Raw genomic sequence first — 18,043 nt, forward strand, 5'->3', positions numbered from 1 at the left:
CCCACCAAACATCCAAATACTAGATGTTGCAACCAATAAGTACGCATAGTAAGTGTGCATCCACAAAATATCCACATTAAAATCTAAGGGAAAAAATATATATATCAAAACCCAATGATATAAAAATCTTCAGTTGAAAGTTCAGTTGAAATAGAGCATTCAGCCATTCACCAAACACCTTGTGCCCTCCACCACAGGTAACAATGGTCTCTTACTAGATAAAATTGATCCCTATGACAGAGATCAAGCAAGCATGTTGGCAACCAGCCTCCAGATTTCTGACAATAATCACAGCAAACCAACAACTTTATAGAAAGGTGGTTTATATATAACTTTATAAAAAGGAATAAAGGCTGCACAGTGTAAAACCGCTATGTTAACTTTTATTAAAAATAAACAGGTACTTACAGAGGTAGATCAAAAAGCAGCATGTTAAAGCATGTAACAGTTCGTCACCAGCATCACTTGGCAGGCGTGATGACGTCACTGGTCAAAGCCTGGCCAATGTGTTTCACCATCAAACAGCGTTGTCAGGGGAACATGATGCTGATCTATTGCTGATCTATTGGGTGAGTGAGAGAGGTTTAATCACTTAAGGACCGGCACACGTACATATACGTCATCACTTCAAAGATGAATATTTTGGGAACGGCAGCAGCTGCCACAACCGAGATCCATCTTTTCCGTGGCCTGTCCTGTAAAGGATAATGTTGGCGGATTCGCTGCAAGATCACCATTATTGGTGGTGGGAGAGGGGCGGAGGTGATCAGGCACTTCTCGCAGCTTGCCATGGATACGAGTGAGGGCAAGATATTTAGTCTAAATATGAGATCTCAGGTCTTTTTGACCCCAGATCTCATATTTAGGAGGACCTGTCATGCTTTTTTCTATTACAAGGGATATTTACATTCCCTGTAATAGGAATAAAAGTGACCCATTTTCTTGTAAAAATAATTAAAATCAAGAAAAATAAATAAGAAAACCCCCAAAAAATGTTTTAAAGCGCCCCGTCCCGTCATGCGCAGAAGCGTACGCATACGTGAGTAGCACCCGTATATGGAAACGGTGTTCAAACCGTACAAGTGAGGTATCGCCACAATTGTTAGAGTGAGAGCAATAATTCTAGCTCTAGACCTCCTTTGTAACTTAAAAGATGCAACCTATAGAATTTTTTAAACGTCGCCTATGGAGATTTTTAAGGGTAAAAGTTTGACGCCATTACTCGGCGTAACATTATCTTTTACAATATAAAAAAAATTTGGACTTACTTTTTATTTTTATTTTATTCTCTAGGGTGTTAGAAAAAAAATATATAATGTTCGGGGGTTCTAAGTAATTTTCGAGCAAAAAAAACTGTTTTAAACTTGTAAACACCGAGTCTGAAAAACAGGCTCGGTCCTTAAGTGGTTAAAGTTGGTGGTTTGCTATGATTATTGCCGGGTATCTGGAGGCTTGTTAGCAACATGCTTGCTTAATCTCTGTCATAGGGATCCGTTTTATCCGGTAAGAAACCTTTGTTTCCTGTGGTGGAGGGCACAAGGTGTTTTGCCATCTTTTCAAGATATATTCACTCAATTGGTGAATGGCTAAATGCTTTATTTTATAACTTTCTTTGTTTTTTCTTCAACACGCTGAAGATTTTCACATCATTGGACTTTGATATTTATATATTTTTTTTCACTTATATTTTACTGTGGACTTTGGTTGTTTTAAGCTTTATCTTTTGCATTGCATAAATGCCAGCTGTCCTGGATTTATTGGGCACGGTTCCATGTCTAGGTGTTCTGTCCCAATGATTCTGTATCCCGGGCTGCATGCCAAGATCACAGTATCACTTTTATTTGAGTTACTGAATATGTACAGTAGCTCAAAAAAGGGTATTTACTGAAGGGATCATAGGTGCAAATAGCATCCCACATAATAAGAGGTAGGGCATTCCTAAGAATGTGATCTTGGTAGGACTATCCTGAGGGTTGTTAAGTGTGAGCCATGGGCAGGATTGACAATGTCCCAGGGACTGAGATGGATATGTAAAAAATAACAATAATACTCCTCATTATCTTTAAGTGTACAGTGTGATTAGCGATTTAGATAAATAAAGCATATTCTCACAATTGCTCTTTTCTATAATTACTCATATTTATGTAAAGTACAAAAGTGCTTGTTGGCCAAATGTTCCGGCCATTGTTCTTGTTAATTGCATTCTCACAATAAAATGTAATAATAAAAAAAGGACAAAAGTGCTCCTTAAACTGGAACTAAGCCCTCCTATCCTTTTCAGCCAAGTTGGGTGTTGAACTAGCACTGATAAAGCAAATCCATTATTTTTAGGGTTGTGGTTAAGATTAGGTAGGTTTTGGTTAAGTTAACATTTTAGATTTAAGGTCATATATAATATAATAATCGGGATGAGGTTGGGGTGTTAATTAAGTATCAGGGTCAGGATTAGAATAATGGTTAATTTTAGAATGGGAGGTTAAATGTCAACATTTTTAATATAGGGGGTTATGTTAAGCTTCACAGTTGAGGTAAGGGATGAAATGGGTGTTGGGGTCAGTCTAAGGATTAAATCGAGACCCAACTTTTTGGCATTAAAACCCTTTATGCCAACCTTTGCCAGGCTTCTCTTTTACAAAGAATGTTAGTAAAGCATTCTAAAGATTCATACATGAAGTTAAGCAGTATAATGTTATACCATTGTGATAAAATAAATTATCTCATTTACATAATTTGGTGTTTTATTAGGTAAGGGAGTGGTTGGGGTTGGGAAAGGGAGGAACGACCTTTACAGCCTCAGGGGTGGATTTCTTTGTTGATGGCTGGAGTTTATTTTTGTAGAGCCTGAAAGAAAAGAAGGTGCGTTAAAGAGTAGGCGGGTATGGGGAGGTGTGTACTGTAGTTGGGGAAAGTTAATTGGGAATATTGGGTGTGGAGGTGCCACAAGGTATCTCAGTGTTGAATTCTACCATACTGAGAAAAAGTATTCCCAAAGTCATTTTCCCAAAACTATGGAACGCAGGAGCAGATGTCCTCTTGTTCTCACGGCCTATACAGGGATGGTCCATGTACTACAGCCTCTGGCACAGCTGTTCTGCCATGAGCATCCTGTGCCCAGGATGCTCGCCATTCATAATGGCCAGACTCAGGGCATGTGCGTCATTTTAGAGAACCCCCAGAAAGTCACAGACTTTACACACTGCCCAGTACCAGACAGGTTGCAGCGGTGTGGTTGATATTTTGATGGTTACTTGGAAGAGGAAGAAGGGTGATGGAATTTTTGCTTTTTTATAGGTACAATTGCCTTTTTAAATGTGAATGAATTTTAGAGTACAGATCCAGTCCTTCACTGGAGTAATCACTCCCAGTCCTACTAGAGCACAGGTGTCAAACACAAGGCCCGCAGGCCGAATCCGGCCCTCAAGCCCATTTCATGTGGCCCTCGCACCTCTCCTGCAGCTGCAGGAGAGCTCCAGCCCTCCAGACCCTTAATTTCTGCTTTCAAGCAATGCATCCAGCTTCTTCCCAGCAGCAGCATAAGGAAAGGGCATGCACTGTGATGTAAGGGAGAGTGGGGGACTCAACTTCTGATGGTGGGTGGCTCTTGACATCTAATGTAAAGGGGAGGGGATGCGCTGGACATCTAATCTTACAGATACAACCGGCCCTTTTGAGGGCAATCATAATGCTGATGCGGCCCACAATGAAATTGAGTTTGACACCCCTGGTGTTTAAAATGTTAAAGTATCAGCCGACCCAGCTGATGAATAACCAGGATTATCTGCTTACCACCTGCCTTACCCTGATGCCACTGTCATCTGCTCCAGACAGGCTGGCACATTAGCCCTGCTTTCTCATTTCTTCCGCAAAGCTCGCTGCCTGGTGGTTTACCTAACACCTGACATACACTGAGGCCTACTTGTGAGTTTATTGTGCAAAAACAAAAGTTAATTCTTTCTTCTTGTATAGTGTAAGAGCATTTAAAATCTTTATAGCTGTGCATGTTACCAGATCCTGTGATCTTGCACAGTGAGCGAATGTGTGTTGTAATGTCTCTTGCCAGGAACTGAGCTGTTACAATTTATTCATTAGTGTCTGTTTGATGGTGATTTTGCAAATAGCTAACAGGCTTGAGGTTTCCCTTATTGTACTTCTTGGACTGTATTGAGTGTCATCAATCATTTTAAGAAACGACTTTGTGGTCTTCACGTAAGGATACAGCTTAATGTAAGTTCCGGTGGTCGGTTTAACGGTAAAGGAAAGAAAAAAAACTTGAGATGTGTACAGAATGCACAGCCCACTTATGCTGCCTCGTGTTTACATCCAAGCATTGCTGTAGTGCTCCAGTCTACCCCAATGTTTTGGTGGTAGGCCTCATGCACAGGGCTGTTTTGGCCTGTGAGCACCAATTCGGATGGTTTGGGGTACCAGGGAGGCTCAGGTACAGCGTCCGGCCCAACAACCAGCAGATTGCCAAAATCTATGACAAGTTGAAATATGCAGCAGCTGGACATGGCTGGATGCTGTACTGAATGATACTCTGTGTTTAGGGCGCGTGTGCTTCAGGAGGTATGCCTGGAACGGAGGAATTCTGCATACAGAATTCCTTAATGCATGCGGCCATAAACGCAAATACTGTTTGATAAGTCGTCCAGCTGCCGCGCATTTCAGCATATAGGCTGCTGAGAACGCCGGGATTGAATGCATAGGGCAGTGATGGCAGACCTTGGCACTCCATATGTTTTGGAACTACATTTCCCATGATGCTCAACTACACTGCAGAGTGCATGTAGTTCCAAAACATCTGGGGTGCCAAGGTTTGCCATCACTGGCATAGGGGCTAAAATGCCTGTTTGCATGTAGCCTTAAAATAGAAGTAAATTCCCATGCATGATTTTTACCTATAGATAAGGCTTACCAATAGGTACTGTAAATATCTCCTAATGTGTCTGGAAGAGATGGCCTAAATGTCCACTGTATTTGAGGCCTGATTCACAACACACAAAAAGCTGAGGGCACCAGAGGAGGGGGCACCCATCTTCCTTCCCACTAGATCAGGGGTCTGCAACCTTTAAGACATAAAGAGCCACTTGGACCCGTTTCCGAATGAAAAAAAAAACTGGGAGCCGCAAAACCATTGCGACATTTAAAACAAATATAACACTGCTAATTGATATTTTACAGTATTGCATTTGCTGGGCATGTGGAGGTGGAATCTTATCTGATATTGTCAAGATTCCACCTCCACATGCCCAATATCGGATAAGATTCCACCTCCACATGCCCAATATCGGATAAGATTCCACCTCCACATGCCCAATATCGGATAAGATTCCACCTCCACATGCCCAATATCGGATAAGATTCCACCTCCACATGCCCAGCAAATGCAATCATCATCATCATTACAAAATCATCAGCCCCCCTCACCATCATCATTACAAAATCATCAGCCCCCCTCACCATCATCATTACAAAATCATCAGCCCCCCTCACCATCATCATTACAAAATCATCAGCCCCCCTCACCATCATCATTACAAAATCATCATCCCCCCCTCACCATCATCAGCCCCCCACCATCATCATTACAAAATCATCAGCCCCACCATCATTAATTACATCACCATCAGCCCCCCCCCTCACCATCATCAGCCCCCCCCCCACCATCATCATTACAAAATCATCATCCCCCCTCACCATCATCATCATCAGCCCCCCCCCCACCATCATCATTACAAAATCATCAGCCCCCTCACCATCGCAAGCCAGCCGACACCATCATCATCATAAAAAAATCATCAGCTCCCCTCACCATCGCAAGCCAGCCGCCACCATCATCATCATCATTAAAAAATCATGCCAGTCCCCACCATCATAAAAAAATCATGCCAGCCCCCACCATCATAAAAAAATCATGCCAGCCCCCACCATCATCATAAAAAAATCATGCCAGCCCCCACCATCATCATAAAAAAATCATGCCAGCCCCCACCATCATCATTAAAAACTCATGCCAGCCCCCACCATCATCATAAAAAAAATCATGCCAGCCCCCATCATCATCATTAAAAAATCATGCCAGCCCCCACCATCATCATTAAAAAATCATGCCAGCCCCCACCATTATCATCATCATAAAAAAATCATCAGCTCCCCTCACCATCGCAGGTCAGCCCCCCCCCCCCATGGGGGGGGGGGGCTGGCTTGCGATGGTGAGGGGAGCTGATGATTTTTTAATGATGATGATGGTGGGGGGGGGGGGGCTGGCTTGCGATGGTGAGGGGAGCTGATGATTTCTTAATGATGATTCATCATTAAAAAATCATCAGCTCCACTCACCATAGCAAGCCAGCCCCCCCCCCCCCCCTCCCACCATCATCATCATTAAAAATAATTAGCTCCCGTCACCATCGCAAGGCAGCCCCCTCATTGTAAGCCCCTCACAGCCTTACTGTTAACACTGTGCTGTGTCACGATGCTCCCCCACACTGGCGCGCTGACAAATGTCCCGCCCTCCTCCTCTAGACCAGCTTGTGTGACAGACAGCACACTGGCTCTATCACACAAGCTAGTCTGCTAGGAGGAGGAGGGCGGGACATTTGTCACAGCGCGCCCGAACTGTTAACTCCGGGATCGCTGTGTAAAGTCCTCCGCTGGCCGCAAAAGGTGTCCCGGAGCCGCGGCAAAGGTTTAAAAGAGCCGCATGCGGCTCCGGAGCCGCGGGTTGCCGACCCCTGCACTAGATCATATAAATTGGACAGGAGTAGTTGTCAACTGTTTGTTTAAAAACATTCAACTAAAGATGACGAAAAACCAATATAGCTGTGATCATTTCAGTGTATATAATCTGTGTTTGTTAAGGTTTTAAAAACATTCTAGATTGTAAACTCTAACGATCAGGGCCCTCTGATCCATCCTGTATTAAATTGTATTGTGACTGTAATGTCTACCCTCATGTTGTAAAGCGCTGCGCAAACTGCTGGCGCTATATAAATCCTGTATAATAATAATAATAATAATATTATAGGGGGAGGTTTACTAAAACTGGAGAGTGCAAAATCTGGTGCAGCTCTGCATAGAAACCAATCGGCTTCCAGGTTTCATTGTCAAGGCTTAATTAAACAAGCTGAAGTTAGAAGCTGATTGGTTACCATGCACAGGTGCAGCAGATTCTGTATGTTCCAGTTTTAGTAACTCAACCCCAAAAAGTGATACTTGCACAATGTCTGTGTCTTACTGATCCTCTCATTTAGTCCCAAGGCTTGTCTGATTGACTCTCTAAGGCCTCTTTCACACTGAGGCGGTTTTCAGGCACTATTGCTCTGAAAATAGCGCCTGCACATTTCTCCAATGTGAAAGCCTGAGGGCTTTCACACTGGGGTGGTGCACTAGCAGGACTGTTCCAAAAGTCCTGCTAGCAGCATCTTTGGAGCTGTGAGAGGAGCGGTGTGTATACCGCTCCTCCACCACTCCTTCCTATTGAAAGCAATGGGAAACCGCGGCTATACCGCCGGCAATGCGCCTATGCAGAGGCGCATTGCCGGCAGTATTAACCCTTTTCCGGCCGCTAGCGGTGCCTGAATACGCCTCAATTCCGACAGTACATCGGTGCTATACCGCCACTGAACCTCCCTCCCCAGTGTGAAAGGGGCCTTAATGATGTGAAATGCCCACAATGTTCTGAGCAGTCAATGACCGTGTTCTGTTAATTTATATCAAGTGTGAATTTTTAGGAAAGGTTGTTTTAAACTTCTTTTATCTGTTCCTTCCTCAGGATAATCCGGGCCTTTGTGCGCACTATGAAATATTTTTTTGGGTTGCGCTTCGAGGTGAAAGGATTGGAAAACTTTCAGGTTGACGGCCCTTGTGTCATTATCTCCAACCACCAGAGTATCCTGGATATGATGGGTAAGGATGACTATAGATGGCTGGATATGTCACTGAGGCAGGTAGGCAGCGAGATGTCTGTTTATCCTCAGGGCTGTCCTCCTAAATGGTACGCATATTATAATGGCTTTGTTCCCTCTTATGTATAGAAAAGTGAGTGATTGCTGGTTGTTCAAGACTCCAAATTGGAAGACCTTTTCCATGTGTAATAACGGTCCCATGTAATGTTACCATGCTTCAGTTTGTGAATGAACACAGAGGGCCAGATTCAGATAGATCAGCGGATCTTTAGATCCGCGTAATCTATCTGATTTAAGATCCGCCGCCGCAAGTTTTAGAGGCAAGTGGGTAATTCACAAAACACTTACCTCCAAACTTGCGGCGGCGGATCGTAAATCCCCCGGCGGAATTAAAATTTTGCGGCTAGGGGGAGTGTAGTATTTAAATCAGGCGCGTCCCCGCACCGATTTAAATGTGCATGCGCCGTCCGCGAATTTTCCCGGCGAATTTTGCCCGTATACCAAACGTAATGACGTCACCGCACGTCCTTCCAGACGCGTTTCGTCATTAGACGTTATCAATGGGATCCCATTGATAACGTCTAATGACGAAACGCGTCTGGGAGGACGTGCGGTGACGTCATTACGTTTGGTATACGGGCATTGCTCTGATACATGCCGGCCGGCAAATTCAAATGCTCCTTGTGTTTTCTTCATATGTGAGTAAACCTTTTATCGTTTTATTGTTTTATTAAATATCCTATCCCACGGAATTACGCTATGTTTGCTGTTTCCTTTTTTGTGCGGTGACACCATTGTATATTACCGAGGGTGCAAGTGGTGCTTCCATCAAGGGAGTGGGATCTCCCCAAAGGCCGCGGCTGGGTCACAGCCGACTGTGGTTTATGATTGAAGTTCTGGTAAGCTGCTCCTATTACCGGTGGTGGGATTTCACACTTTGAGTGCTGTTTATCACGGTGGACCGTCGCTCATAACTCTGTGTCTCAGGGGAGAGATTGATACATCTAGGAAGGGGGCTCCCCCCCCCCCCCCTGCTTTCCTCAAAGGCCGCGGCTGGGTCACAGTCGACCGCTGATTTAAGTCTATGATTTGGTAAGCAGCTCATGACTCTGGCAACCAAGTTACACACGGAATAATTGTGGACCATCTGGGTGGGATCCACTATTCCATACATCAGTATTGTGGAATCCCTGAAAATTTTATAGACTTTCTGTTTTTCCGAACCCTGATGTTTATTTTTCCAACTGACTTTATAACTCATGAGTCTGGGTGCTATGGCGCAGTTTTAACCCCTCTTTTTCTCTAACGCAGGGGAAAGCCAGGGCAGTAGGGGGTATCACACAGAGTGATTAGGTTGTGCCCAGGCACACCCCCTGCACACACACAACTATGATTATCACCATCTCTGCTAGATCTCTCTTTTTATTTTATTATTGGACATACAACCAGCACACATGACATAAAGAAAGAAAGCCAGGAACCAAGGCAGGCATGACTGCACCTGAAACCAAAATATCCTTTTTTGTGTATAGACCTCATAATGTAAAAAAATATTCCAGATATGGATATTGTATACATCGTTACATGATCCATCTTGGATCCTTATAACTATACATATGCCATACCTGTGAACAGTGTTCTCCAAGCTGCGTGCCTTTGCTTGCTTTTGTCTGGCCCTTGGGGCACAATTCCTTCCACTGACACCAACGATGGGGCAGAATTTCTTCCACTGACACCAATAATAGGGCAGTATTCCTCCCACTGACACCAACAATGGGGCAGAATTTCTTCCACTGACACCAATGATAGGGCAGTATTCCTCCCACTGACACCAACAATGGGGCAGAATTTCTTCCACTGACACCAATGATAGGGCAGTATTCCTCCCACTGACACCAACAATGGGGCAGGATTTCTTCCACTGACACCAATGATAGGGCCATAGGCGTGCGCACAGGGTGTGCCAGGTGTGACCAGGCACACCCTAATCACCCTGTGTTGCACAGATTGCCCCTGCTACTTGGCTGTAGAGAAAGTGACGCAGGAATCTCTGTCCTCAGCCCCTTTCTCTGTCTCAAAAGTGAGATATCAGGGGTCGGATTAGGCCCCTGATATCTCACTAAAGCCCCCCAATGGTGCTCCTAAAAAATTGTAAAAGAAAATAATAAAAAATTATTGTAAAAAAAATATTGTAAAAAAATAATAAAAATACTTAAAGAAAAAGTAATAATAAAATAAAAATAAAAAAATCCATCAACTGTTCTATTGACACTGTCTATTGCCCTATATATATATATTTATACGCATGTGTGTTTGAGCTTTGGGGTGCACACCCTAATGTAATAGGCTGCGCACACCTATGGATAGGGCACCAACAATGGGGCAGAATTTCTTCCACTGACACCAATGATAGGGCCCTATTCATCCCACTGACACCAACAATGGGGCAGAATTTCTTCCACTGACACCAATGATAGGGCACTATTCCTCCCACTGACACCAACAATGGGGCAGAATTTCTTCCACTGACACCAATGATAGGGCACTATTCCTCCCACTGACACCAACAATTGGGCAGAATTTATTCCACTGACACCAACGATGGGGCACTATTCCTCCCACTGACACTTTCTACTTTCACTGGCCTTAGGACAGTAAAGGACAGTAAGCTAGCCCTTTGTTTAGAAAGTTTGGAGACCCCTGTCCTAGAAGCTGGAATCCACCATAGGAGACACGATTACTCCAGTGACCTCCACTTGCTGCTGGGTCCTGTGCAGGATTCAGGGAATACGTTGCACCTTCTGAATGGTTGTAAAATGTTCTCTGATTGATCTAGGTGGAAGGGCAGGCCGGTGAATGGTGCCCGTGCTGAATGGCCAACCTTCTGTGTTCAGCAGCAGGGCAGCCCCTTGGCACAGGACCCAGAAGCTGGTGGAGATCACTGGAGTAGCGGTGTCTACTTCAGTGAGTTCCAGCTTCTAGGGGCATTGGCCAGGTATGGTACTTGCATAGTTACATTGGTCCAAGCTGGTGCAGGTATAAAACACCTGGTATTCTCTGTAAATGTGCCAAATGCTTGTGATTTTCCATTGCTGATCACTCAACAACAACAGCAGTATGTAGAATAAATGTCTACATTGTTTCAGGTTGATTTTGCTTCAGATGTTCAGCAGGCAGGGTGACAGGAGAAAATAAAGCAGACTTCCATTTATCTTGGAAATGAAAATGTTTTATTTCACCCTCCTGCAAATGTTGCGAATGTCTTCTTCTAATTCTGAATTTGAGGCTGTGCGGCATGAGCCGGTCTCCTATTCCCCAATCCAATAAGCAGCCCAGTGCTTCCTTCTCTCACCTATAACTCATATACAACACATATATTATCGCCTCGCCTCCCACTCAACATTTCCCTCCACCTTTATTAGATTGTGAGGATTCATACGGTCAGCTCAAGCAGTTAAAATATTAACCGTCCGGCAGATTAAAATAGATGAGCCTCGGGAGTGCGATGCCGCTGTCTCATCTCCGCCGCTGCGTACAGAAACTATTGATTTTTCTGGACTCAGAACGGTGTTTTGTTTTTATTAAGAAGACCCGAAAAATTCACCGCCGGGCAGAGTCTAATATTAGCCGATTAAAAAGTCATTTTGCTTTCTTGTAAAAAAAGATCCCCCCCTCCCCCCCTCCATATCCTTGTCTTACCGTTGCCAGCGACAATAAGAAGATCACAGTGGGGAGCGATTGAGCGCGCTGGCGGCTGTGCTTAGCAGAAGATGTTTTAATTTGTGTCTCATTATGGAAATAAAGATGAGTGGAGTTTGGATGGAGTCGGCTGGTAGGAGCAGTTTTTGTCTGGGTGGACACATGGCCATAATGTGATCACATCTGAATGACCTCAGAAGAACTTTTCAGTGCAACCTGTGTGCTCAGTACAGATTCATACAATCGGGAATGCAGAACACGCATACACTATATTATATTATATATATTATATTTATTAAGTATTGGGACGCCTGCCTTTACACTAGGGTTGTCCCGATACCACTTTTTTAAGACCGAGTACAAGTACCGATACTTTTTTCCAAGTACTCACCGATACCGAATACCGCTACTTTTAATCTCATGTGACAGCGGCACATGTGTCAGTAGTTTTATTTTTTTTTATCTTTAACAATTTATTTTTAATTTATTTTTTACAATTTTTTTTTATTTTTAATGCTTTCTTTTTTTTAAGGGCGTGGGGGGGCTGGTGGACCGTGTCAGTGTGTTTTTTTATTTTATTTTTTTATTTTCTACAATATTTTTTTTTATTCTTTCGTTTTTTTATTCTTTATTTTTTTTATTTATTTTTTCAGCCCTGTTGGGGGGCTTTGGTGAGATATCAGGGGTCTTAACAGACCTCTGACATCTCCCCTTTGAGACAGGGAAAGGGACACATGTTCCCCAGTCCCTTTTTCAGCAGTATTAGCTGCGCTGAAAATGAATGGAGTGAAGACAGCGTCTTCTCTTCATTCATAAACTAAAACACTGTAAACACAGGTTACAATGTTTCAGTTATGTGAATGGACAGAGTCAGTGATCACTGACTCTGTCCATTCGGAGCAGTAAGGAGCCGGATTTACCGGCTCCTACCCCGCTCTCCATCCTGACAATTCCAGGGGGTGGAGGAGGAGCACAGAAGGGAAGAGAAACACGGCGGGATACACGGAGGAATACACAGAGGGATACACGGCGGGATACACGGCGGTAGAGAGAAACACGGGGGACACGGAGGGATTCATTTCCTGTGTGGCAGATTTTCCAAAAGGTATATACAATTTTGCTCAAAATAAATGTGTAGAAGGACCACCGTCTATGTGTATACCACACCTCCGTGCTCACAGTCCACTCGCCTTCCTTAGTTCATCCCAAAAAACTATTCAGGTCATATAGCACTTAATAGTTGAAAATGAATCAGTTATTGATCTCCTGACTTCACCAGGCCGAATGCCAGTATTAACAGATATATGTGGTATCTGGCCCTTTAGGCCTCGGGCCCTCTCCACAGGGTTAGCTTATGTACAGTCAGATAACATAGCAAGATGACAAGAGAACTGCCATGGTGTAGTAAATAAAATTACCTTCATTTATTTAAAATAGCAGCTCTGAACCGCCTGTTATGGCAATAACATCACCTTGCTCCTCCCTACGCGTTACGTCACAGTACACGTGAATTTAGTTTGTCCATGCTTTTTCAAAAAAATACCAGTTTGAGTTTGCTTTGGCCACTCCACTCCGAGGCTCTGTTCACATCTGTGTGGTGCATTTTAGGTGTATTACCATTGATCTCTATGTGACATGCATCAGTAAGTGCAGTAAGTAGGATTTTTTTAACGCACTGTACCTAAAACGCACCTAAAATGTACAATGTGAACAGGAGAGGTAGCATGGGCAGACAGCCATAAGCTGGCACCCGTGTCGTACATGCTCCATACTTACTGTTATAGAGAAGATCACTGTCCCCATGAAAATTGCTTCTCTCCATAACCAGAACTTTTTCCAATACATTCTCCCCTAATCAAGTGCTGCATTTGTTCAGTCTACTCTTGTACTCTTGTGCCATTGTACTCTCTTGTATAAGATTTTAAATCTCTTATAATTGAAGCAACACTTTTGTACCATAGCGCCGTCTTGGAGTGTTATTCAGGCCTGTCTCCGGCACCTCTAATTAATCACCCTCTCCCCGTTCTGCGACTCGTGGCTCGACAGCCGTTGGCTTTGTTCAATAGATTTCCTCTCCACCGATGTACATTCCACTTGTAATAAAAGGGTTTGCGTCTTTAGATGGCAAATGGATCCGAGTGAGCTTGTTAAAAATGCATTACAAACGCCTAATAATAATCCAACTTTTTTTTTTTTTAATGGTTCTGCTTAACCCTTTTACACAGAAAAAGAATAGAACCCCATTGCATAGCTTATGTGTATAATCAGAGATGGCTCATTATGTCCATAAAAAAGGTTATGGGGCCTTAAACGCTAAAATAAATGTAACACTTTCCAAAAAGAATCATATATACGCTTTTCTGTATCCTTATTTTATCAATCAAACTCACATTTTCTGTATGAAATTATCTAAAGCTAATCTATGCGCTAGCAACAGTTTGGCTGCCCGTGTTCTTCTCTCACACATCATTGCACATGAAATCTGACATGCCCGCTCAGTTGTGGCTTTGTTGGCTTTCTCTCCAGTTCTCCCAATAAAGTCATATAACCACTTAAAGTGGTTGTAAACCCTGAAAAAAAACAACCTGCAAGAAAAAGGCATAATGAGCTAGTATGCAATACATACTAGCTCATTATGAATTACTTACCTTAAATCGAAGCCCCCGCAGCTGTCCTTGTACCCTGCTCCGGGCGGCGACATTGCTCCCAGAGTTACTTCCGGGTATCGCGGGCTCTGGCGCTGTGATTGGCCGGAGCCGCGATGACATCACTCCTGCGCATGCACGTGGGAGCCGCCGGTAACGGCGCACTCACTGAAGCAAGGGCACGTACGATGACTTCGGCACATGCAGACACATGGGGATATCTCCTAAACCATGCAGGTTTAGAAGATATCCGGGGTAGCTACAGGTAAGTCTTATTATAGGCTTACCTGTAGCAAAAAGTTGTTGTAATGGGTTTACAACCACTTAAGGACCAAGCCTATTTTTTACACTTGGTTAAAATCTTTTTTTTTTGCTAGAAATTACTTAGAACCCCCAAACATTATATATATATATATTTTCAGACACCCTAGAGAATAAAATGGTGGCCGTTGCACTACTTTGTTACACTGTATTTGTGCAATAAGAAATCAGTAAAGTTAGCCCAATTGTTTTCTATATTGTGAAAGATAATGTTACGTAAGGTAAATTGATACCCAACATGTCATGCTTCAAAAATTGCGCCCGCTCGTGAAATGGCGACAAACTTTCACCCTTAAAAATCTCGATAGGTGACATTTCAAAATTTCTACAGGATACCAGTTTTGAGTTTCAGACCAGGTATTGCTCTGTTTACTATTTACATATGCGGGCATGACTTATGTATGTGTTCGCTTCTGCGCAAGCACGGAGGGGCAGGGTGCTTTAAACATTTTTTTTTATTATTGTTATTATTTATTTAACTTTTTTTGTTTTTACACTATCCCTATAAAAAAAATTAATCACTTTTATTCCTATCACAAGGAATGTAAACATCCCTTGTAATAGAAAAAAAAGCATGACAGGACCTCTTTAATGTGTTTTTTTTTTCAATAAAAAAATTGTCCCTTTAAGGCAGTTGGGCGGAAGTGACGCTTGATGTTTCTCCCGTCATCCAATGGTACAGAGTGGAAGTAGTGCGATTTCAAAGCCGCAGAAGAACTGTTCTTCACAATTATAAGAAAAAAACTGTAAAAAAATGTCATTAATCTAAAAAAAAAAAACTATCACAACATTAAAAATAGGTATCGGTAATAGTTATCGGTAACTGGTATTGGGGAGTACTTGAGAAAAAGTATCAGTACTCATACTTCCTCTTCTGTGGTGCCCCGCCAGCGAATCTGGCTCCTCCTGTATTCAGAGTGCCCTTATAGCAAGCCGCAAAGTATAATATAGCTTTTCCCTATAGCAAGGTAAAAAAAAAAAATCTGCCTTTAAAAATCACTTCAAATCAATTCCTTCTCCTTGCCAGGACTATATGTCCCACAATGCATTGCTCCTCTCACTTTCACATGTTCTCAGGCACTTGCTGACATGTATGAATGGTTTCCTGAGCTGTATGTGTACTGCACTGTAGTTTCTGACCAACTAATCGATTATGAAAATAGTTGACAACTATTTCCACCATTAATTATAATCGATTATATCGATTAGTTGTTTCAGCCCTATTCTCCTGCTACATTGAATTATTATTTTCCTGCTGATTTTTTGTTTCACTTCTATTCAGTATAAACCATTAATAACTTATAGCCAGATTCAGAGAGAGTTACGCCGGCGTATCAGTAGGTACGCCGTCGTAACTCTGAATCTGCGCCGTCGTAAATTTAAGTGTATTCTCAAATTGAGATACACTTAAATCTAGCTAAGATACGACAGTGGGCGCCGTCGTATCTTAGCTGTCTATTTAGGCCGGCCCCTAGGGGCGTGTACGCTGATTTACGCCTAGAATGCGTAAATCAGCGAGATACGCCTATTCACGAACATACGCTTGCCCGTCGCAGTAAAGATACGCCGGGCAAGATACGTAAGGCGTTTTCAGGCCTAAAGTTATTCCACCAAAAAAATGGCGCAGCCAATGTTAAGTATGGACATCAGTCCCGCGTCTAATTTATAAATTTTTACGTTGTTTGCGTAAGTCGTCCGTGAATGGGGCTGGGCGTAATTTACGTTCACGTCGAAAACAATGAGTCTTTGCGGCGTAATTTGGAGCATGCGCACTGGGATACGTCTACGGACGGCGCATGCGCCGTTCGATAAAAACGTCATTTACGTGGGGTCATGCTCTATTTACATAAAACACGCCCACTTCTTCACAATTTGAATTAGGCGCGCTTACGCCGGCACATTTACGCTACGCCGCCGTAACTTAGGACGCAAGTGCTTTGTGAATACAGCACTTGCCTCTCTAACTTACGGCGGCGTAGCGTATATGAGATACGCTACGCCTGCCTAACGTTAGGCGCGTCTTTTTGAATCTAGCTATTAAACTTTTTTTTTGTTGTTTGCTTTGTTCGTTAATATATTTAAACATTTTACATAAACAAATAGTGCAGAATAAAAATAAAATAAATGTATTTCATTTGTAAATAACTTTTCAATACTTGCCATTGCCGAAGCTGAAGTGTAAAAGTAAGGGGGGATTAAGAGAGGGCAGTTGTGATGGGCGTGAGTGCAATGTTAAATGTGACACGATCCAGCTTGAAGCAAGTACTGGTGTCTGTCAGCGAAAAATGGATTTTGCTGCATTATTTTCACTGTTGTCACAATGTGAAATGAAAAGAGGATTTTCCATGTGCAACTGAATAAGTAGGGAAATCTGTGTAAAGCAATATTTAGCATGAAAAGCTGTCCAAATAGAACAGGATCCCTGTGTGGATCGTGCTTTCAGGATTATTCCGAGCCCTGAGTCTGTTGTAATGTGGTCCGACCAGACAATTTTCCCAGCCAGTCACTGTCCCCGTTTCCATAGAGGGTGCACGGGGCCACCACCCCTATCCATGCATCTGGCCCCCCTGATCTACATATAAGTGGTGCCGGACCATGGATTCTAATGCGGCGGGGTGTTTTTTTTAATCACCTGATTGGAGCCAGAGGATCTAATAGACTTCAAAAAGAATGAGCTCGGAGCGCAGAGAATTGCGCTCTGAGCCCGTCCAGTTTTGTGACCATAGCGAATCCATTTTCGCTATTTTCACAGTAAAGTTCCTCCGCGCCAATGAGGAGGCATGTTTCCTGATTGGCCAAAGCGTCGGGCGATCCTATTGGATGCCCAGCGCTTTGGTGGAAGGCACATGGCGGAGAAAGCTAGAGGAGCGGACACGGGAGCCGCTGCCTGCACTCCAGGACAGGACACCACAGCCCCGCCACACCAACGGGTACGTTTGCGGACCGCCTGCAGGGGGTGCTGTGCCACGCCGCCGGGGGGGGAGGGGTTAGTTTGTTTGCCGCCCCTTCCAAAGAAGAACCCAGTAGCCGCCGCTGCCCGTTCCTTAACATTAGAAGAGCGGAAACACACCCCCTGCTGACCAAAAAAAAGCAACAGATTCCTTCATCCAGACTACACAGCTTGGATAGACAGATCTTCTGCTGTTGCTATTGTATTTTTGTCAGCTGTCCAAGTACCCAAACAGTGCCTACAACTGATTGGAGGCAGGCGATGTTCGGAGGACAAATTCTGTACCCAGATCCTTAAATTTTTAAGGAATGTGTAAACCCAGAGTTTCATATTCCTGATATGTGCCCGCTGTACCATGTACGTGTATGAGAAAGTCTCCTGTTCTCTTTGTATTGCTTCCTTTGTGTGAAATCCCTGGTGTTCCTGCGAGTCCCTCTGCTTTCCTATTAAAGACTGACCAGACTAGGCAGGAGAACACAGCATGGTCAGTTCTCTAGCTATCCTGGGAACTCAGCCTCTTC

General features: G+C 43.5%; 1 protein-coding gene across 1 annotated transcript in view; it reads left to right on the forward strand.

Annotated features, from left to right (window-relative positions):
* AGPAT2 (1-acylglycerol-3-phosphate O-acyltransferase 2) overlaps window positions 1–18,043 on the forward strand; it is a 70,553-nt gene that overhangs the window by 33,346 nt on the left and 19,164 nt on the right. The window contains exon 2 of the mRNA XM_040324105.1: window positions 7,775–7,908. Within this exon, the coding sequence (XP_040180039.1) occupies window positions 7,775–7,908 (134 nt within the window). The remainder of the gene's footprint in view (window positions 1–7,774; window positions 7,909–18,043) is intronic.

This window comes from Rana temporaria, chromosome 9 (assembly GCF_905171775.1).
Source record: "Rana temporaria chromosome 9, aRanTem1.1, whole genome shotgun sequence".
NCBI classification, from domain to species: Eukaryota; Metazoa; Chordata; class Amphibia; order Anura; family Ranidae; genus Rana; species Rana temporaria.